This window comes from Xenia sp. Carnegie-2017, unplaced genomic scaffold (assembly GCF_021976095.1).
Source record: "Xenia sp. Carnegie-2017 unplaced genomic scaffold, XeniaSp_v1 HiC_scaffold_19, whole genome shotgun sequence".
Taxonomy (NCBI): Eukaryota; Metazoa; Cnidaria; class Anthozoa; order Malacalcyonacea; family Xeniidae; genus Xenia; species Xenia sp. Carnegie-2017.
This window is the reverse complement of record NW_025813481.1, coordinates 3,267,373-3,289,063: the sequence shown is the minus strand read 5'-3', so window position 1 is coordinate 3,289,063 and position 21,691 is coordinate 3,267,373. Positions and strand designations below refer to the sequence as shown.

General features: G+C 32.1%; 1 protein-coding gene across 1 annotated transcript in view; it reads right to left on the bottom strand.

Annotated features, from left to right (window-relative positions):
- The window catches only part of LOC124438771, a 134,078-nt gene that overhangs the window by 12,430 nt on the left and 99,957 nt on the right, over positions 1 to 21,691 (bottom strand). The window contains exons 6-52 of the mRNA XM_046988969.1: positions 20,812 to 21,521; positions 20,127 to 20,724; positions 18,614 to 19,326; positions 17,607 to 18,231; positions 16,618 to 16,632; positions 16,335 to 16,355; positions 14,409 to 14,471; positions 14,200 to 14,265; positions 14,089 to 14,127; positions 13,893 to 13,973; positions 13,274 to 13,571; positions 13,142 to 13,197; positions 12,939 to 13,019; positions 12,315 to 12,350; positions 12,172 to 12,201; positions 12,025 to 12,090; positions 11,829 to 11,876; positions 11,471 to 11,527; positions 10,846 to 10,908; positions 10,637 to 10,702; positions 10,526 to 10,564; positions 10,330 to 10,410; positions 9,711 to 10,008; positions 9,579 to 9,634; positions 9,376 to 9,456; positions 8,749 to 8,784; positions 8,606 to 8,635; positions 8,459 to 8,524; positions 8,263 to 8,310; positions 7,905 to 7,961; positions 7,273 to 7,335; positions 7,064 to 7,129; positions 6,953 to 6,991; positions 6,757 to 6,837; positions 6,138 to 6,435; positions 6,006 to 6,061; positions 5,803 to 5,883; positions 5,182 to 5,217; positions 5,039 to 5,068; positions 4,892 to 4,957; positions 4,692 to 4,739; positions 4,574 to 4,630; positions 3,944 to 4,006; positions 3,735 to 3,800; positions 3,627 to 3,662; positions 3,431 to 3,511; positions 1,005 to 1,025 (exon numbers count right to left, since the gene is read on the bottom strand). Of these exons, the coding sequence (XP_046844925.1) occupies positions 1,005 to 1,025; positions 3,431 to 3,511; positions 3,627 to 3,662; positions 3,735 to 3,800; positions 3,944 to 4,006; positions 4,574 to 4,630; positions 4,692 to 4,739; positions 4,892 to 4,957; positions 5,039 to 5,068; positions 5,182 to 5,217; positions 5,803 to 5,883; positions 6,006 to 6,061; positions 6,138 to 6,435; positions 6,757 to 6,837; positions 6,953 to 6,991; positions 7,064 to 7,129; positions 7,273 to 7,335; positions 7,905 to 7,961; positions 8,263 to 8,310; positions 8,459 to 8,524; positions 8,606 to 8,635; positions 8,749 to 8,784; positions 9,376 to 9,456; positions 9,579 to 9,634; positions 9,711 to 10,008; positions 10,330 to 10,410; positions 10,526 to 10,564; positions 10,637 to 10,702; positions 10,846 to 10,908; positions 11,471 to 11,527; positions 11,829 to 11,876; positions 12,025 to 12,090; positions 12,172 to 12,201; positions 12,315 to 12,350; positions 12,939 to 13,019; positions 13,142 to 13,197; positions 13,274 to 13,571; positions 13,893 to 13,973; positions 14,089 to 14,127; positions 14,200 to 14,265; positions 14,409 to 14,471; positions 16,335 to 16,355; positions 16,618 to 16,632; positions 17,607 to 18,231; positions 18,614 to 19,326; positions 20,127 to 20,724; positions 20,812 to 21,521 (5,712 nt within the window). The remainder of the gene's footprint in view (positions 1 to 1,004; positions 1,026 to 3,430; positions 3,512 to 3,626; positions 3,663 to 3,734; positions 3,801 to 3,943; positions 4,007 to 4,573; positions 4,631 to 4,691; positions 4,740 to 4,891; positions 4,958 to 5,038; positions 5,069 to 5,181; positions 5,218 to 5,802; positions 5,884 to 6,005; positions 6,062 to 6,137; positions 6,436 to 6,756; positions 6,838 to 6,952; positions 6,992 to 7,063; positions 7,130 to 7,272; positions 7,336 to 7,904; positions 7,962 to 8,262; positions 8,311 to 8,458; positions 8,525 to 8,605; positions 8,636 to 8,748; positions 8,785 to 9,375; positions 9,457 to 9,578; positions 9,635 to 9,710; positions 10,009 to 10,329; positions 10,411 to 10,525; positions 10,565 to 10,636; positions 10,703 to 10,845; positions 10,909 to 11,470; positions 11,528 to 11,828; positions 11,877 to 12,024; positions 12,091 to 12,171; positions 12,202 to 12,314; positions 12,351 to 12,938; positions 13,020 to 13,141; positions 13,198 to 13,273; positions 13,572 to 13,892; positions 13,974 to 14,088; positions 14,128 to 14,199; positions 14,266 to 14,408; positions 14,472 to 16,334; positions 16,356 to 16,617; positions 16,633 to 17,606; positions 18,232 to 18,613; positions 19,327 to 20,126; positions 20,725 to 20,811; positions 21,522 to 21,691) is intronic.

Genomic DNA, 21,691 nt, shown 5'->3' with positions numbered 1-21,691 from the left:
CATTAATGCAAATCAATTCGTAATGAAAATAATGTTTGATTTTGCAAAAAAGAATGTTGGTTATGTGAATGTTTTTTTGAGCCTTACCTTATTAAGGGAAAAAATAACTTTTACTAATAAAACTATTCTTTACTAATACATCCTTATATTGCCGTACATGCATAACCATACAAACCCATATTTGAATATTTACTGGATAAACCAGCGGATAGAGAAATATACAAAATAGAAATTTTAACGCACCATTTGTATTTTCGTTGTGTGAATGTAAAAAAAATTAACTTGTCTTCAACTTAATGATTATATTACATTTATGTACAGTGTCGAACGATATAATAACTAGTAGTTGTTTTCCCCTTGTTTAAATGTATTTAACGGTGGGACAGTACTAGAGTATAAAAAAACCTACATTGATTTTTGAACACATGAATGCAAGCCTGGGCATGCAATATGTGTATTTTATTGTTTACAGGAAAAGATGAAAAGTTACAATAAATAACATATAACAGTGAAAAATATTAAAATAGGAGTTATTTAAGAAGCAACGTTTCTATTCAACATTGCTTGCATAGTGAATAATAATACCAAATATGATACCAAACAAACCAGCATATAACTCTACTTTGTAAAAGTAATTGGTTAAATAAGTTAACTGACACATCTTAAAATTGTAAAATTTTAATACTTAGAGACGAACAAACTCAAATAACAGAATGTTTCCTGGGCAAACGAGAGGAGAAAGAAAGTACAAAATAAAACGTCAAGTAACAATCATACTTCAGTTGCATCAACGTAAATTTAAAATATATCCTTTACTCCTAAAAAGTGCTGCGCTGATTTATGGGCAAACGTAAAAAACGTGAGAGATTATATAAAGATTGTTTAACACATGCAAGACAGCAATAAAAATGTGAGTAAATTTTACTTTCACATTACAAAACTGTTTTTCATTTATGCATTATCAATAAGCATTCGTCAATAGTTAATTACACGCCCATACTAACCATCAAGTCGAGGAAAATCATCTGCAACAGAAAAAAGACTTACACATTATTTTTCAACTTACACATTATAGGTCAAAATGACTATCTTATTGTTCATAAACTCATAACATATAACAGACGAATAACTTCTTAAAATGAAGCAACTTTGGATATAGTGAACATAACCAGGCATAAACAACCATAAACAAAATTAACATAAGGATATTTCATGATTATACATAAAAACATAACAATGAAAACAGTACAATTTTTAAGTTATATAAAACAAAGCCTTGGTTAAGGTAAGAAAACTAAATACTGGTTTGAAGAGCATATTTACCATGGTAAATTACAACTATAACCTTGGTATATGTTTTTAAAAAGAACTATTGAAAACCAACATTAAGATAAATTAAATGATCAATGCATTTTGGCAGACCTCGCAAGGTCTGCTTTAATGAAAACAAAAATCTCCTGATATTTATAGTAAAGACAAAATATACATGTATCTAAAACAACAAGCTTTTAAAAAAATAGAATTTCGAGAAGAAAAATGAAAAATAATCAGTTTTTTATACACACTGTGTAATTTTTCCTAACTGTTCAGTTTTTTATACACCCTGTGTAAGTTTTCTTAATTGTTCAGTTTTTTATACACCCTGTATAAGTTTTCCTAACTGTTCAGTTTTTTATACACCCTGTGTAAGTTTTCCTAACTGTTCAGTTTTTTATACACCTTGTGTAAGTTTTCCTAACTGTTCAGTTTTTTATACAACCTGTGTAAGTTTTCCTAACTGTTCAGTTTTTTATACACCCTGTGTAAGTTTTCCTAACTGTTCAGTTTTTTATACACCCTGTGTAAGTTTTCCTAACTGTTCAGTTTTTTATACACCTTGTGTAAGTTTTCCTAACTGTTCAGTTTTTTATAAACTCTGTGTAAGTTTTCCTAACTGTTCAGTTTTTTATACAACTTGTGTAAGTTTTCCTAACTGTTCAGTTTTTTATACACCCTGTGTAAGTTTTCCTAACTGTTCAGTTTTTTATACACCCTGTGTAAGTTTTCCTAACTGTTCAGTTTTTTATACACTCTGTGTAAGTTTTCCTAACTGTTCAGTTTTTATACACCCTGTGTAGGTTTTCCTAACTGTTCAGTTTTTTATACACCCTGTGTACGTTTTCCTAACTGTTCAGTTTTTTATACACCCTGTGTAAGTTTTCGTAACTGTTAAGTTTTTTATACACTCTGTTTAAGTTTTCTAAATGTTCAGTTTTTTATACACCTTGTGCAAGTTTTCCTAACTGTTCAGTTTTTTATACACCCTGTGTAAGTTTTCCTAACTGTTCAAATTTTTACACACTCTGTGTAAGTTTTCCTAACTGTTCAGTTTTTATACACCCTGTGTAAGTTTTCCTAACTGTTCAGTTTTTTATACACCCTGTGTAAGTTTTCGTAACTGTTCAGTTTTTTATAGACTCTGTTTAAGTTTTCTAAATGTTCAGTTTTTTATACACCTTGTGTAAGTTTTCCTAACTGTTCAGTTTTTTATATACCCTGTAAGTTTTCCTAACTGTTCAGTTTTTTATACACCCTGTGTAAGTTTTCCTAACTGCTCAGTTTTTTATACAACCTGTGTAAGTTTTCCTAACTGTTCAGTTTTTTATACAACCTGTGTAAGTTTTCGTAACTGTTCAGTTTTTTATACACTCTGTTTAAGTTTTCTAAATGTTCAGTTTTTTATACACCTTGTGTAAGTTTTCCTAACTGTTCAGTTTTTTATATACCCTGTAAGTTTTCCTAACTGTTCAGTTTTTTATACACCCTGTGTAAGTTTTCTTAACTGTTCAGTTTTTTATACACCCTGTGTAAGTTTTCTTAACTGTTCAGTTTTTTATACACCCTGTGTCAGTTTTCCTAACTGTTCGGTTTTTTATACACCCTGTGTAAGTTTTCCTAACTGTTCAGTTTTTTATACACCCTGTGTAAGTTTTCCTAACTGTTCAGTTTTTATACACCCTGTGTAAGTTTTCCTAACTGTTCAGTTTTTTACACCCTGTGTAAGTTTTCCTAACTGTTCAGTTTTTATACAGCCTGTGTAAGTTTTCCTAACTGTTCAGTTATTTATATACCCTGTGTACGTTGTTCTAACTGTTCAGTTTTTCATACTTCCTGTGTAAGTTTTCCTAACTGTTCAGTTTTTCATACACCCTGTGTAAGTTTTCGTACTTTACATAGTGTATTATAAAAAATGTGTAAGTAATAAAGTCTGGTTTGCACTTCCGGTTGATTAAAAGAGATTAACTGCAGTCATTTATCTCACAAAAGTCACTTACGTATCTTTCGAAACAATAATTATAAGTTGCAATGCAGTCTTGTTTGAATTGAACGTTCAAAATGGTAGTGTATAGATATTTGAGTAAATGTTTGTTAACAAAATTTTATTACTTACCATTTTCTGAATTAGAAGTCACGATACCATTGTCGACATTACTGACATTAACATCGGATTGATATGTCGAATGAAGCTTTTCTAAAGCAGCCGGAAAATACAATTATAAAACATTACATCACAACATGAATGTTTATTACAAAACTTAGCATTACGGTTAAGTTGTTGTTTAGTGAGCTATTTCACTCTTCATTACCTCTCAATGACGAGAAATAGAAGGAAGAATACACTCCTAGAAAATGTGGTTTTGAAAAGCCAGTCAACATGAGTATGATGATGAAAATATAAGCATGCACATGTTTACCTTTTTCCTCGCAATCTTTTGACGGATAGGAGAATCGCCTTTTGGATGTTTTTTCTGTCATCTTTCCTAAAGATAAATTAGACAAAACATAAAAGTAATAACAAAACTTCGAGATCGTCACGTCTATCTATCCATTTAAGAACGACAAAGTGTCCACCTTCCATTTCGTTATAAGGTGCAAAAGTACAAGGTAAACACGTGGTATCTACCTTCTTTTGAGGGTCCACCAAAACTTTCTCTTGTTATTTTTGAAAGTTCTTTTGACTTCTCGTCTGCATAATGAAAAATAAAAAAATAAAAAAATAGAAACAATAGTATAACATTTACACATGACACGCTACCTAAACGACTCGTTGAACATTATTTTCAAATTAAAAAAACTTAGTTAGCGACGAATAACTTTAAATTTTAAAAACAAATTATTGGGCTCTTTAGGAGAAGAAACACAAGCGAAATGATAATGAATAATGATGATCCTTTCGCAGGTCTACCTAACGAAAACTTGTTACGACTTTTACTTCCTCTAAATCATCAAGTCTTAATGTCTATAATATTTTCAAACGTAGTTCACAACCTCCACCCCAATCCTGTATTAAAAAAATACACTTTTGAGATATATGCAAGTCCAACATTCAGGAGTCTACACACAACTGAAGCTCGGGAAAAGATGCAGTTTGCAACGTATGAAGATTCTTCCGGAAATACAAATCCCTCACACCGACTTGTAATGCACAGCATGGCTATATACTTCTTTTACAATCATAATATTTCTAAAACTAACATTCTAATGTGTTATATAAGAACTCAAGTTTCAACATAACATTTTCTCTATTCATTACCTCTCCTGTCACTTTCTTGACAACTGATGAAAAAATCTATTCTTGGAATTTGTGGTTCTGAAAAATCAGTTAACGTGAGTTCACAGAATGATGAAAATATCAGCAAGTAGATGTTTATCTTTTTCCTCGTCATGCAATCTAAGTGGTATTTTCGTCGTCCTCTTTCCTAAAGATAAATCTGTGAGTGACGCAGGTATTCTAGTTTAAAAAATGATATTCCTCGTACTCTTTTGAAAGCTTGTCCCAAAGATTTCTTTAACAATTTTTTTTTTTTGAAAAATCTACTAATTCTCATATAGATAACACGCGCAGGATTACCTTTTCCCTTGGGTTTAGTTCTTCGAATGAAAAGCTGTCTAATAAATGGTATTTGTATTCTCTTTCCTAAAGATAAATCAGACAAAATATAAAAGTAAACAACAGAGTTATAAAATTTCATCAATGACTATCAACAATGCGCATTACCCTTTGTATTAGAAGATGAAGATTGGTGTACTTCATTAAATACATCATTATGGAAAACAAAAAAAGATAAATGAGATTTCGTAGTTTACGTGAATCATCAAAAATCAGCATCATGTAAACATATATTGAAAAGACTTGTCTACCTGTTTTTGGAAGTTTACCCAAACTTCTTTCATCGTCTACCATAAAAATAACATGAAAATACGTACGTCTGTTTTTGTATCAAGTATATTGTCTAAATGTAATTCAAAGTTATACATATTTATACATATATAACTTTGAATTATATGTTCAAACAATACTTGATATGATTTACTAGATGAGTAATTCATTTTTCCAGCTAGTGTTTTCCAATCCATGCGATATAACTCATCGTTTAGTTTATTACATAGTTGGCGATAAGTCTCACAGTTTAAATGATCGATTGATAATCTTCGAGAATCTAAAACTATTGACAAACGAGTAAACGAAATTATATCAAACAAAACATTTGAAAGCAATGACAACGTTTTTCTTTAAAAAAAAGATGTTCGCAGTAGACAGTACTATACATAGAGTATTGTAAAAATGTAAGTAATAAAGCATGGTTTGCACTCCCGTTTTATTAAAAGATTAACTGCAGTCATTTTTCACACAAAAGTCACTTAAGTATCTTTCGAAACAATAATTATAAGTTGCAATGCAGTCTTGTTTGAATTGAACGTTCAAAATGGTAATGTATAGATATTTGAGTAAATGTTTGTTAACAAAATTTTATTACTTACCACTTTCTGAATTAGAAGTCATGATATCAATGTCGACATTACTATCCTTATCATCAGATTGATATGGCAAAGATTTCCTTTCTTTAGAAGGCAAAACGATACAAATATTTAACATTACAGGTATAATATGTTTATTACTAAACAGTCAAGACATCGCTTCAAAATTAAAGTATTAACTCGTTAGTTATTTCACTCTTGGTTACCTCTACTGTCACTTGTTTGATCTTTTACCAATGACGTAATGCTGGTAAAAGTATTCCTAAACAATGATAAAAATTGTTCATGTAAGTAATATTTACGTGGTGTAACAAACGATGACTGATATTTTAAATTACTGATAATCGTCTTGGTATGATTCCAGTAAATCCACTAGATCGTTTATCTTTATTTCCTTCAACAATTTGATCAAAGCAGGAACATCGTGGTTAATGCTTGTCGTCTTCCAGTGTTGAAGCAACGCATCAGCAGGATTCCGTTCTCTTGAGAAGTCTCTAACCTCACCAGTTGTGAAATTCATTTTTCCAGCTAGTGTCCTCCAATCTTTGTCTTCCATTTTGTCGCTAAGTCTAATACATAGTTGGCGATAAGTCTCCCAGTTTAAATGATCGATTGATAATCTTCGAGAATCTAAAACTATTGACAAAAAAGTAAACGAAACTATATCAAACAAAACATTTGAAAGCAATGACAACGTTTTTCTTTAAAAAAAAGATGTTTGCAGTGGACAATACTTTACATAGAGTATTATAAAAAATGTGTAAGTATCAAAGCCTGGTTTGCACTTCCGGTTGATTAAAAGAGATTAACTGCAGTCATTTATCTCACAAAAGTCACTTACGTATCTTTCGAAACAATAATTATAAGTTGCAATGCAGTCTTGTTTGAATTGAACGTTCAAAATGGTAGTGTATAGATATTTGAGTAAATGTTTGTTAACAAAATTTTATTACTTACCATTTTCTGAATTAGAAGTCATGATACCATTGTCGACATTACTGACATTAACATCGGATTGATATGTCGAATGAAGCTTTTCTAAAGCAGCCGGAAAATACAATTATAAAACATTACATCACAACATGAATGTTTATTACAAAACTTAGCATTACGGTTAAGTTGTTGTTTAGTGAGCTATTTCACTCTTCATTACCTCTCCGCAATGACGAGAAATAGAAGGAAGAATACACTCCTAGAAAATGTGGTTTTGAAAAGCCAGTCAACATGAGTATGATGATGAAAATATAAGCATGCACATGTTTACCTTTTTCCTCGCAATCTTTTGACGGATAGGAGAATCGCCTTTTGGATGTTTTTTCTGTCATCTTTCCTAAAGATAAATTAGACAAAACATAAAAGTAATAACAAAACTTCGAGATCGTCACGTCTATCTATCCATTTAAGAACGACAAAGTGTCCACCTTCCATTTCGTTATAAGGTGCAAAAGTACAAGGTAAACACGTGGTATCTACCTTCTTTTGAGGGTCCACCAAAACTTTCTCTTGTTATTTTTGAAAGTTCTTTTGACTTCTCGTCTGCATAATGAAAAATAAAAAAATAAAAAAATAGAAACAATAGTATAACATTTACACATGACACGCTACCTAAACGACTCGTTGAACATTATTTTCAAATTAAAAAAACTTAGTTAGCGACGAATAACTTTAAATTTTAAAAACAAATTATTGGGCTCTTTAGGAGAAGAAACACAAGCGAAATGATAATGAATAATGATGATCCTTTCGCAGGTCTACCTAACGAAAACTTGTTACGACTTTTACTTCCTCTAAATCATCAAGTCTTAATGTCTATAATATTTTCAAACGTAGTTCACAACCTCCACCCCAATCCTGTATTAAAAAAATACACTTTTGAGATATATGCAAGTCCAACATTCAGGAGTCTACACACAACTGAAGCTCGGGAAAAAGATGCAGTTTGCAACGTATGAAGATTCTTCCGGAAATACAAATCCCCTCACACCGACTTGTAATGCACAGCATGGCTATATACTTCTTTTACAATCATAATATTTCTAAAACTAACATTCTAATGTGTTATATAAGAACTCAAGTTTCAACATAACATTTTCTCTATTCATTACCTCTCCTGTCACTTTCTTGACAACTGATGAAAAAATCTATTCTTGGAATTTGTGGTTCTGAAAAATCAGTTAACGTGAGTTCACAGAATGATGAAAATATCAGCAAGTAGATGTTTATCTTTTTCCTCGTCATGCAATCTAAGTGGTATTTTCGTCGTCCTCTTTCCTAAAGATAAATCTGTGAGTGACGCAGGTATTCTAGTTTAAAAATGATATTCCTCGTACTCATTTGAAAGCTTGTCCCAAAGATTTCTTTAACAATTTTTTTTTAAAATCTGCTAATTCTCATGTAGATAACATGCGCATCAGTTAACGTGAGTTCACAGAATGATGAAAATGTCAGCATGTACATGTTTACCTTTTTCCTCGTCATGCAATCTGGGTGGTGTTTTCGTCGTCCTCTTTCCTAAAGATAAATCTGTGAGTGACGCAGGTATTCTAGTTTAAAAATGATATTCCTCGTACTCTTTTGAAAGCTTGTCCCAAAGATTTCTTTAACAATTTTTTTTTGAAAAATCTACTAATTCTCATGTAGATAACACGCGCAGGATTACCTTTTCCCTTGGGTTTAGTTCTTCGAATGAAAAGCTGTCTAATAAATGGTATTTGTATTCTCTTTCCTAAAGATAAATCAGACAAAATATAAAAGTAAACAACAGAGTTATAAAATTTCATCAATGACTATCAACAATGCGCATTACCCTTTGTATTAGAAGATGAAGATTGGTGTACTTCATTAAATACATCATTATGGAAAACAAAAAAAGATAAATGAGATTTCGTAGTTTACGTGAATCATCAAAAATCAGCATCATGTAAACATATATTGAAAAGACTTGTCTACCTGTTTTTGGAAGTTTACCCAAACTTCTTTCATCGTCTACCATAAAAAATAACATGAAAAATACGTACGTCTGTTTTTTGTATCAAGTATATTGTCTAAATGTAATTCAAAGTTATACATATTTATACATATATAACTTTGAATTATATGTTCAAACAATACTTGATATGATTTACTAGATGAGTAATTCATTTTTCCAGCTAGTGTTTTCCAATCCATGCGATATAACTCATCGTTTAGTTTATTACATAGTTGGCGATAAGTCTCACAGTTTAAATGATCGATTGATAATCTTCGAGAATCTAAAACTATTGACAAACGAGTAAACGAAATTATATCAAACAAAACATTTGAAAGCAATGACAACGTTTTTCTTTAAAAAAAAGATGTTCGCAGTAGACAGTACTATACATAGAGTATTGTAAAAAATGTGTAAGTAATAAAGCATGGTTTGCACTCCCGTTTTATTAAAAGATTAACTGCAGTCATTTTTCACACAAAAGTCACTTAAGTATCTTTCGAAACAATAATTATAAGTTGCAATGCAGTCTTGTTTGAATTGAACGTTCAAAATGGTAATGTATAGATATTTGAGTAAATGTTTGTTAACAAAATTTTATTACTTACCACTTTCTGAATTAGAAGTCATGATATCAATGTCGACATTACTATCCTTATCATCAGATTGATATGGCAAAGATTTCCTTTCTTTAGAAGGCAAAACGATACAAATATTTAACATTACAGGTATAATATGTTTATTACTAAACAGTCAAGACATCGCTTCAAAATTAAAGTATTAACTCGTTAGTTATTTCACTCTTGGTTACCTCTACTGTCACTTGTTTGATCTTTTACCAATGACGTAATGCTGGTAAAAGTATTCCTAAACAATGATAAAAATTGTTCATGTAAGTAATATTTACGTGGTGTAACAAACGATGACTGATATTTTAAATTACTGATAATCGTCTTGGTATGATTCCAGTAAATCCACTAGATCGTTTATCTTTATTTCCTTCAACAATTTGATCAAAGCAGGAACATCGTGGTTAATGCTTGTCGTCTTCCAGTGTTGAAGCAACGCATCAGCAGGATTCCGTTCTCTTGAGAAGTCTCTAACCTCACCAGTTGTGAAATTCATTTTTCCAGCTAGTGTCCTCCAATCTTTGTCTTCCATTTTGTCGCTAAGTCTAATACATAGTTGGCGATAAGTCTCCCAGTTTAAATGATCGATTGATAATCTTCGAGAATCTAAAACTATTGACAAAAAAGTAAACGAAACTATATCAAACAAAACATTTGAAAGCAATGACAACGTTTTTCTTTAAAAAAAAGATGTTTGCAGTGGACAATACTTTACATAGAGTATTATAAAAAATGTGTAAGTATCAAAGCCTGGTTTGCACTTCCGGTTGATTAAAAGAGATTAACTGCAGTCATTTATCTCACAAAAGTCACTTACGTATCTTTCGAAACAATAATTATAAGTTGCAATGCAGTCTTGTTTGAATTGAACGTTCAAAATGGTAGTGTATAGATATTTGAGTAAATGTTTGTTAACAAAATTTTATTACTTACCATTTTCTGAATTAGAAGTCATGATACCATTGTCGACATTACTGACATTAACATCGGATTGATATGTCGAATGAAGCTTTTCTAAAGCAGCCGGAAAATACAATTATAAAACATTACATCACAACATGAATGTTTATTACAAAACTTAGCATTACGGTTAAGTTGTTGTTTAGTGAGCTATTTCACTCTTCATTACCTCTCCGCAATGACGAGAAATAGAAGGAAGAATACACTCCTAGAAAATGTGGTTTTGAAAAGCCAGTCAACATGAGTATGATGATGAAAATATAAGCATGCACATGTTTACCTTTTTCCTCGCAATCTTTTGACGGATAGGAGAATCGCCTTTTGGGTGTTTTTTCTGTCGTCTTTCCTAAAGATAAATTAGACAAAACATAAAAGTAATAACAAAACTTCGAGATCGTCACGTCTATCTATCCATTTAAGAACGACAAAGTGTCCACCTTCCATTTCGTTATAAGGTGCAAAAGTACAAGGTAAACACGTGGTATCTACCTTCTTTTGAGGGTCCACCAAAACTTTCTCTTGTTATTTTTGAAAGTTCTTTTGACTTCTCGTCTGCATAATGAAAAAATAAAAAAATAAAAACAATAGTATAACATTTACACATGACACGCTACCTAAACGATTCGTTGCACATTATTTTCAAATTAAAAAAACTTAGTTAGCGACGAATAACTTTAAATTTTAAAAACAAATTATTGGGCTCTTTAGGAGAAGAAACACAAGCGAAATGATAATGAATAATGATGATCCTTCCGAAGGTTTACCTAACGAAAACTTGTTACGACTTTTACTTCCTCTAAATCATCAAGTCTTAATGTCTATAATATTTTCAAACTTAGTTCACAACCTCCACCCCAATCCTGTATTAAAAAAATACACTTTTGAGATATATGCAAGTCCAACATTCAGGAGTCTACACACAACTGAAGCTCGGGAAAAAGATGCAGTTTGCAACGTATGAAGATTCTTCCGGAAATACAAATCCCCTCACACCGACTTGTAATGCACAGCATGGCTATATACTTCTTTTACAATCATAATATTTCTAAAACTAACATTCTAATGTGTTATATAAGAACTCAAGTTTCAACATAACATTTTCTCTATTCATTACCTCTCCTGTCACTTTCTTGACAACTGATGAAAAAATCTATTCTTGGAATTTGTGGTTCTGAAAAATCAGTTAACGTGAGTTCACAGAATGATGAAAATATCAGCAAGTAGATGTTTATCTTTTTCCTCGTCATGCAATCTAAGTGGTATTTTCGTCGTCCTCTTTCCTAAAGATAAATCTGTGAGTGACGCAGGTATTCTAGTTTAAAAATGATATTCCTCGTACTCATTTGAAAGCTTGTCCCAAAGATTTCTTTAACAATTTTTTTTTAAAATCTGCTAATTCTCATGTAGATAACATGCGCATCAGTTAACGTGAGTTCACAGAATGATGAAAATGTCAGCATGTACATGTTTACCTTTTTCCTCGTCATGCAATCTGGGTGGTGTTTTCGTCGTCCTCTTTCCTAAAGATAAATCTGTGAGTGACGCAGGTATTCTAGTTTAAAAATGATATTCCTCGTACTCTTTTGAAAGCTTGTCCCAAAGATTTCTTTAACAATTTTTTTTTGAAAAATCTACTAATTCTCATGTAGATAACACGCGCAGGATTACCTTTTCCCTTGGGTTTAGTTCTTCGAATGAAAAGCTGTCTAATAAATGGTATTTGTATTCTCTTTCCTAAAGATAAATCAGACAAAATATAAAAGTAAACAACAGAGTTATAAAATTTCATCAATGACTATCAACAATGCGCATTACCCTTTGTATTAGAAGATGAAGATTGGTGTACTTCATTAAATACATCATTATGGAAAACAAAAAAAGATAAATGAGATTTCGTAGTTTACGTGAATCATCAAAAATCAGCATCATGTAAACATATATTGAAAAGACTTGTCTACCTGTTTTTGGAAGTTTACCCAAACTTCTTTCATCGTCTACCATAAAAATAACATGAAAATACGTACGTCTGTTTTTGTATCAAGTATATTGTCTAAATGTAATTCAAAGTTATACATATTTATACATATATAACTTTGAATTATATGTTCAAACAATACTTGATATGATTTACTAGATGAGTAATTCATTTTTCCAGCTAGTGTTTTCCAATCCATGCGATATAACTCATCGTTTAGTTTATTACATAGTTGGCGATAAGTCTCACAGTTTAAATGATCGATTGATAATCTTCGAGAATCTAAAACTATTGACAAACGAGTAAACGAAATTATATCAAACAAAACATTTGAAAGCAATGACAACGTTTTTCTTTAAAAAAAAGATGTTCGCAGTAGACAGTACTATACATAGAGTATTGTAAAAAATGTGTAAGTAATAAAGCATGGTTTGCACTCCCGTTTTATTAAAAGATTAACTGCAGTCATTTTTCACACAAAAGTCACTTAAGTATCTTTCGAAACAATAATTATAAGTTGCAATGCAGTCTTGTTTGAATTGAACGTTCAAAATGGTAATGTATAGATATTTGAGTAAATGTTTGTTAACAAAATTTTATTACTTACCACTTTCTGAATTAGAAGTCATGATATCAATGTCGACATTACTATCCTTATCATCAGATTGATATGGCAAAGATTTCCTTTCTTTAGAAGGCAAAACGATACAAATATTTAACATTACAGGTATAATATGTTTATTACTAAACAGTCAAGACATCGCTTCAAAATTAAAGTATTAACTCGTTAGTTATTTCACTCTTGGTTACCTCTACTGTCACTTGTTTGATCTTTTACCAATGACGTAATGCTGGTAAAAGTATTCCTAAACAATGATAAAAATTGTTCATGTAAGTAATATTTACGTGGTGTAACAAACGATGACTGATATTTTAAATTACTGATAATCGTCTTGGTATGATTCCAGTAAATCCACTAGATCGTTTATCTTTATTTCCTTCAACAATTTGATCAAAGCAGGAACATCGTGGTTAATGCTTGTCGTCTTCCAGTGTTGAAGCAACGCATCAGCAGGATTCCGTTCTCTTGAGAAGTCTCTAACCTCACCAGCTGTGAAATTCATTTTTCCAGCTAGTTCCCTCCAATCTTTGTTTCCCATTTCATAGTTTAGTTTATTACATAGCTGGCGATAAGCCTCACAGTTTAAATGATCGATTGATAATCTTCGAGAATCTAAAACTATTGACAAAAAAGTAAACGAAATTATATCAAACAAAACATTTGAAAGCAATGACAACGTTTTTCTTTAAAAAAAAGATGTTTGCAGTGGACAATACTTTACATAGTGTATTATAAAAAATGTGTAAGTAATAAAGTCTGGTTTGCACTTCCGGTTGATTAAAAGAGATTAACTGCAGTCATTTATCTCACAAAAGTCACTTACGTATCTTTCGAAACAATAATTATAAGTTGCAATGCAGTCTTGTTTGAATTGAACGTTCAAAATGGTAGTGTATAGATATTTGAGTAAATGTTTGTTAACAAAATTTTATTACTTACCATTTTCTGAATTAGAAGTCATGATACCATTGTCGACATTACTGACATTAACATCGGATTGATATGTCGAATGAAGCTTTTCTAAAGCAGCCGGAAAATACAATTATAAAACATTACATCACAACATGAATGTTTATTACAAAACTTAGCATTACGGTTAAGGTGTTGTTTAGTGAGCTATTTCACTCATCATTACCTCTCCGCAATGACGAGAAATAGAAGGTAGAATACACTCCTAGAAAATGATGTTTTGAAAAGCCAGTCAACATGAGTATGATGATGAAAATATAAGCATGCACATGTTTACCTTTTTCCTCGCAATCTTTTGACGGATAGAAGAATCGCCTTTTGGGTGTTTTTTCTGTCGTCTTTCCTAAAGATAAATTAGACAAAACATAAAAGTAATAACAAAACTTCGAGATCGTCACGTCTATCTATCCATTTAAGAACGACAAAGTGTCCACCTTCCATTTCGTTATAAGGTGCAAAAGTACAAGGTAAACACGTGGTATCTACCTTCTTTTGAGGGTCCACCAAAACTTTCTCTTGTTATTTTTGAAAGTTCTTTTGACTTCTCGTCTGCATAATGAAAAAATAAAAAAATAAAAACAATAGTATAACATTTACACATGACACGCTACCTAAACGATTCGTTGCACATTATTTTCAAATTAAAAAAATTTAGTTAGCGACGAATAACTTAAAATTTTAAAAACAATTTATTGGGCTCTTTAGGAGAAGAAACACAAGCGAAACGAGAATGAATAATGATGATCATACAATAATGACAAATTCATCTACCAATCATGCGCGTTATTAAGCCCTAAATAACCGAGCGCGAGGTCTTTACGGAGAAATAACGGACCGATGTCCTTTTGTACAGACCGAGCCCGTAGGGCGATGTTTGTACAAAAAGACAGAGGTCTGATATTTCTCAGTAAAGACCGAGAAAGCGAGGTTATTAAAAGGATTATTATATGGCATTATTTGACATGAAACGAAGCTTGTTTTCTTTCTCGTCCTTGCTGTTTTTACGGGTTGATTTTCACTTTTCTAGTTTTCGCCCATAAAAAATAAATCGTTTCAAATTGTATCGTTTTTGGATAGTTTAACTGTTTTCCAAGTGCATTTCCTTCGAATCACATTCGTAAATGGTTTTTTGTTTCGTTTATTTTGCCTTTTGCTGTTTGCATTACAAACTTTGTTTACATTCGACTTTAAAATTACGCGTTTTCGACCGTGGTCGATTACGGGAAAATAATGGACCGGCAAAAATGTTTCTGAGTCAATCAAAGCGCGCCATTTTGCCGGAAGTGACGCTTGCCATATAATAATAGCTATTATAATTCACTATGTGGCCATTCTCTGCTGTGATTGGTCAACTACATGCGGATAATTCTCGATATCTGCAATTATGACGTCATACCTGAAACAGAACTGAGCTTTTTAAATACGCATGGCTTAAGGAACGAGACAAACCATTTAAAATCTCATGGTGTCTGTAGTAAAGTGCGTATACCGTCAAGATTAGTATAAAGCAAATTGTATTGTGTATGTTTGGAAGAAACAATTAACATTATGAAGTCAAACCGAAAGTACGAAAGATCCGCGATGTTAGCTAAATGCCTTGATAAGAAGTGCTTTTTGCGCATTTATGAATATTAATATTTGTATGCTTTTTGTTTTGCAACGTTTTCATGCTTCATGCATCACTTTCAAGCAACGTATAAGTACATAACCATATTAAAAACAAATAACGTAAAACCGTGTTTGAAGGTCACGATTGCAATAATTGTGTTAAATTGATGAAAATTAATTAAAATATTAAATAAATAAATTAGACCTAGTTACAGATACAAAAAACATTTTGCAGACATCCAACATAAACGTACATATCTACACTCAAATCTACTTCAATGAAAATCAATATGACTATTGTTTAAACGATTCTTAATGAAAATGAATTTAAACATATGATGCAAGCCTAGCTTTACATTTGCTTTGTGCGATGTACATTTAAAGATTTGACAGATTCAACATAGGTACGTCAATTGTAGTCTAAGAGAACTGCCGGCATTGTATAGTTCTATCAAAATGTTATTGAGAAAATTTTATCCACTGACGAGCAGTGGATTACATGCGCAACAGGAAACCGACTACACAGTATTTCTACACATGTATGCAACGTTTTTTTTGAATTGATACCGGTACTCGAAGCGCTCATCAACAGTTGTCAATTTACGACAGTTTATTGGTAAAAAAGGGGTTAATGCAGTGAAAAAAAAATTCAATAACCAAAGGATGATCATCACATGAATTATATTTTGAATTTTTCTTTCTTGAAGGGAGCATTTTATCTTTCTCTTTAGACAACTATTTGTTATTTTATTTATGCATTATTTAAAAGCACTGATATTATGTATATAGCATGAGTATACCAACCTTCATCTAACACGGAGCAACCTGCAACAATGAAAAGAAAGTTCACACTCACACTTATAATATACCTGTAATTTATAATTCATTGGATATAGACTGCCTTAAACAACCATAAATATCCATGTACTAAATACATAAGAACCAAGAAGGATAGAATCATATGAATATTTCATATTAACTTTCGCCTTGTTGAGGAAAGAAAATTTATCTTAATATATTCCGTTTGTTATTGTGATATCTATAAAAATATTCGTCCTTACTTTATTGCACGAACATAGCTACTAACCTCGATTGATTTCTCCTGCAATATAAAGAATAAAAATTGTTTTTTCATTTACATATGATACGTCAATACAGAGACAAAAAACTCGTAAAGTTCTAATTTTGATGAAACCGTTAGAGAACATAAGCAATAAAATATAATACGATTAAAAACATATAAAAGTAACAAAGCATATGTTCTTTGTTTGAACAAGACAGGTTCAATGAGTCATGTATAAATCTACATAACTTGTATTATGTTAGATCGTCTGTGATCTTGGTTATGAAAAAAATTTCACCGTTTTTGAAATAGATGTTAAAGTTTGTAAAGGGGCCAAATTTCCCAAGTGGGACCATATTTACTAGGAAGTATTGCCCCTGTGGAGACAAATTTCTTAGGAAATGTTCATTATTCATTGCCATGTACATTGCTGATATTGGAACATTCAAAACTTTATCAACAAGATAAACACTTTTTGGAGTGTGAGGGTCATACTTTGTCTAACTGTAGAAATCCTTACAGTTAATCATAAGCTTTGCACTAACGTTAACAGCCTGGGGGGACTGGGAGAACTGAAGCCGCCTTTTTGCAAAAAATATATTTAGGCTGAGCCGAAGTCGTTGTTTAGAGGTGTTTTTCAAGACACCATAGTAGAAGTGAAGACTTAGCCTCGCACTTCATAATGTTGCTTGGCCGTCCCTGCAAACTCTTACTCCTTGTCTATCTCCATATAAATATTAGTATATGTTAAAACATATTTGCGTTTTTACCATTTCAAACCGTCAAAGGGGATGCTGGAGATAAAATTTTTAAAATGGTTAACTTGTTCATGACAGTCTTTGATGCACTAATATGAACAAACATATCGCGACAAATCAAACGCAGAAAATTTACACTTCGACTGTATAACCGGAATAACTGACTGACTAGGTTGCATTTTTTACACTTAGCGATTTTAGAGATTGATTAGCTACATCATTGATGAAAAAGAAATATTTTAATGGTTAACTTACCACCAAATTGTTCTTCCAGATCTGGAGTGGATTTCCTTTCGATATACCTGATGATTCTGTGCACCAGAAGAAGAAGTTCAGGAAAACGTTGCAGGAAATACTTTTTATAATTGCCTTGCTTCACATGTTGTGATAGATGCGGACGAGGCTTATTTTGCCAATGTTGGTCAACGTTTCGTATAAATCTTAAGCATCCTGCCCATGTAGACTCGTACTTTAGAGTTCTTATACTGTCGTTTACTTCAAAGTTGATCAAATCTTTGACGACTTCATCATCAATACGCTTCTTCCATTTTGTGAAACCATACAACTGCTTATGAACGTCTGAAGTGGGAGAATTTTGACTTTGTGAATGTTTCACCTCCAATTGGTTCCCCATATCACACAGCATGTTAAATTTCTCTTCGTCTGATTGTAGATAAGGGTGTTTTAAAGCCTTATCGGCAGATGGCCTGTCTTCGGGTTTTAACTGTAGCATCCACGATAAAAGGTCTTTGAACGTGGCATCCTTGATTTCGACCAATCCAACTGGGTTTCCATTCAAAATGTTGTCCAGTGAAAACCGTTCAGTTCCAAAAGGATGTTTTCCCTTTGTTGCAACATAATAAGCCACCATTCCGGCATTCTATTTTCAATAAAAAATTGTCATTAACAGTCAGTGGTGGATACTAAAACCTTAAAGATTAAATTTATTTGCGACTTGCAGAACTCAACAATAAATGTGCAGCTTAAAAAAATTTAAAAAATGTTCTCCAAATTGAATTGTGGCCATATATATGTATTAAAAGCAATCTAAATAAGGAACATACAATTGTAACTGTAACATGATTAACAAAAATTTATTTATTTTTAATCAAATTTATAGGTTGACACTATATGACGATGCAATCGAGGTAAAGAAAAAAATTGAGGTAAAATCATTATCACTACCAAATACCAATATTTAATTAAATGCAAATAAAACATTGAGCTGTAGTTGGACCTCTAGTTCTACTTCAAGAACTTACCATAATGTCAGACTCTTTTTTGTAACGAACTTTATTAATTGATGCATCTGATGCGTCATATGACTCTGGAGCTATCCAATTTTTAGCTCCTCTTTGTATGCTCCGATGTGTCGAAGTTTCATCAGATAACATATGACTTATACCAAAGTCAGCGATTAAAAAATTTCCTTGTACATCTCGAAGAACGTTCGAGGGTCTTAAATCCCGATGAAGAATAGGACGCTCACGGCTGTGAAGGTGAACTAGACCATTTAAGATCTGAATAAGAACTTTAGGAACGACTTTTTGAAGATCTTGCAAAGAAGAAGATTTCACATAACTCTCTAACGATTCTTCACACAAATCTAATATCATGTACGAATACTCTTCGTCAATGTTCTCTTTTAAATCCCAAAAATTCACAATATAATTTGAACGCTTTGCATTCAACTCATTCAAAATTTCTTTTTCGCGATTTGCAAATTCTTTGCCGCTATCTTTGGGTATTCGCTTTACTGCTTTTCCATAACCATTGTTTCCCAGGGCAAGGTAAACACGGGTTCCATCACTTCCCTTGCCAAGCAAAAACTCCTTCATGAAAATTACACGCAATTCACTGAGCAGTGTAACTTTTTCTGGATGTTTGCGTCCATATTCCTCCATCTTTTTAAACTTTTTCTTATGTATTATTGATTTATCAAAACATTTCCATGGTCGACGCAACAATTCTTGAACTTAAAGGAGAAGTACAAATCAGGAAAGATTAAAAAAGGACTGATAAATTCATCAATTCACAGTTTTATTTGTTTTGGCAATATCACATAACATATAACATTGCTGTTTTTTTTCTGGATGAGAAAACACGGATGTTTTTACTTTGACATGGAAATAACATTTACTCCGGTAGAAATGAGTTGGTCATCATACAATTCACGCGCAATAATCGACGTTCCACGATTAGTTCATTGCATGACTATACCAACCTTTAACTCAATAAAGCCAGTGGCGGATCTAGGGTACGTCAAAATAAATTGCTGCAGCTCATGCTTGGATATATTTCCATTTCCAAATACATAGAGGCAAGTCCATTGATAAAGTTTAATTTTTTGAAATTCAAATCCAATAGTTTTGGTTTGAACATATTTTGAATTTAAAATTGAGCATCTATAATTCATTTTGACAAACGCTAGGTCTGCTATACTATATTGAGCAATTCTGCAATGGATAAAACACATCCTTTTCACATTAACATAAAATATGAATTTTAGTATCTGAATGTTAAAAAGTTATGACCAAAAATCCTCTTAAAATAAATTGCATTTTTTGAACCTGAGAAACAGAAGCACTTCAAAAGCTCCGGACAAGCAATGCAAAGAATTCATTAGGAAAGAGACTATTTTTTCGATTCACGAGAAAAAATTGCTTTTGCAAACAAGTAGAAAACCCTATTATGTTCCGACGTTACCAAGGGAAAATGCATATAATTTAGCAATATCGTTACAACTGAAGAATTACTTCTATGGCTGTAACTTACCAAGAGCACGTTTTTCCATATCAGGTCTTGAGATCCATTCGTTTAACCTCATGATTCTGTGCACCAGAAGAGGAAGCTCTGGTAAAACCCGTACAAAATACTCTTTATAGCTGTCTTCCTTGATATATGGTAACAGTTTTGTACGATGCTCATCATGCCAATGCTGATCAACGTTTTGTATGAATCTTAAGCATCCTAACCATGTAGAGTCGTAGAGTTTCTTGTTGAAATGATCATCGAATTCATGAATGAGACGGATCTTCCAATTGTTTAGACCATTTAACTGTTCATGGACATCTGGGCTGAGAGGATGTTCTAAATGCGGTATCTTTATCTCGGGTTGATTCCCAACTTCACAGAGCAAGTCAAACTTTTCTTCATCAGATAGTAGATAAGGGTGCTTTAAAGCCTCCTTTGCAGATGGCCTGAGTTCGGGTTTATGTTGTAGCATCCATGAAAGAAGATCATTTAGTTCGACATTACTGATTTCCTTCAAGCCAACAGGTTTTCCATCCAACAAATTTTGAAGTATGCATACTTTAGTACCAAAAGGATGTTTTCCTTTTGTTGCAACAAAGTAAGCCACCATTCCTGCATTCTAAAATAAATTAAACATAACAGAGTACGTAAAATGTAAAAATTAAATTTATGTACAATTTGCAAATAGTAACAACCCAATACCTACCATTACATCAGACTTTGTTTTGTAACGTCCTTTATCAAATATTTTTTTATCAACAATATAAGATTCAGGAGCAATCCAATGCTGAGTTCCCCTATTAGCATCGCTTACATATGTCTGAGAGCCATTCTTCAAAAATCGACTAATACCAAAATCGGCTATCAAAAATTTGCCTTGTGTGTCTCGGAGAACATTGGAAGGTTTCAAATCTCGATGAAGAATGGGACGTGGATCGCTGTGAAGATCAGCTAAGCCGTTCAATATTTGCTTCAAAATGTCGGGAAGGGATTTTTGAAGATAATCTAAACTATTTGATTCGGATAGCACAAAATCCTCCAACGATTCTTCACATAGATCGAAAATCAAATAGACATATTCTGTTCCTGTATCTTGTCTCGAGCAATAATAATTTAGCACATAATCCGACTTCTTAGCATTGATTTGATTAAAAACTTCTTTTTCATGCTGTGCCAAATAAGTATCACGAAGAATTTGTTTCACTGCTTTACCGTAACCATCCTTTCCTAGTCCAAGATAAACACGGGTTCCATCACTTCCTTTGCCAAGTAAAAACTCTTCTGAGAAAATTACACGTACATCGTCCACATGTTTAACCTCAAGATTAGGGTCTTTCCCATACTCAATTAATTTTAAGAACTGTTCTTTATGTTTTGTCGATTTATCATTGTATTTCCATTCATGCAGCTGCAATTCTGGAATAGAAGTAAAAGTATTCCATTTATAGGTAGAGTAATATAGTAATATATTGTAGCTAAATAGTCAAATAATAAATAAATAGCAGTGCTGGAGTTTCCCTACTGCACCAACGATTCAGATAGCAGATACAATTTGTGAAAAATAACTTACAAAACAACAAATAAAC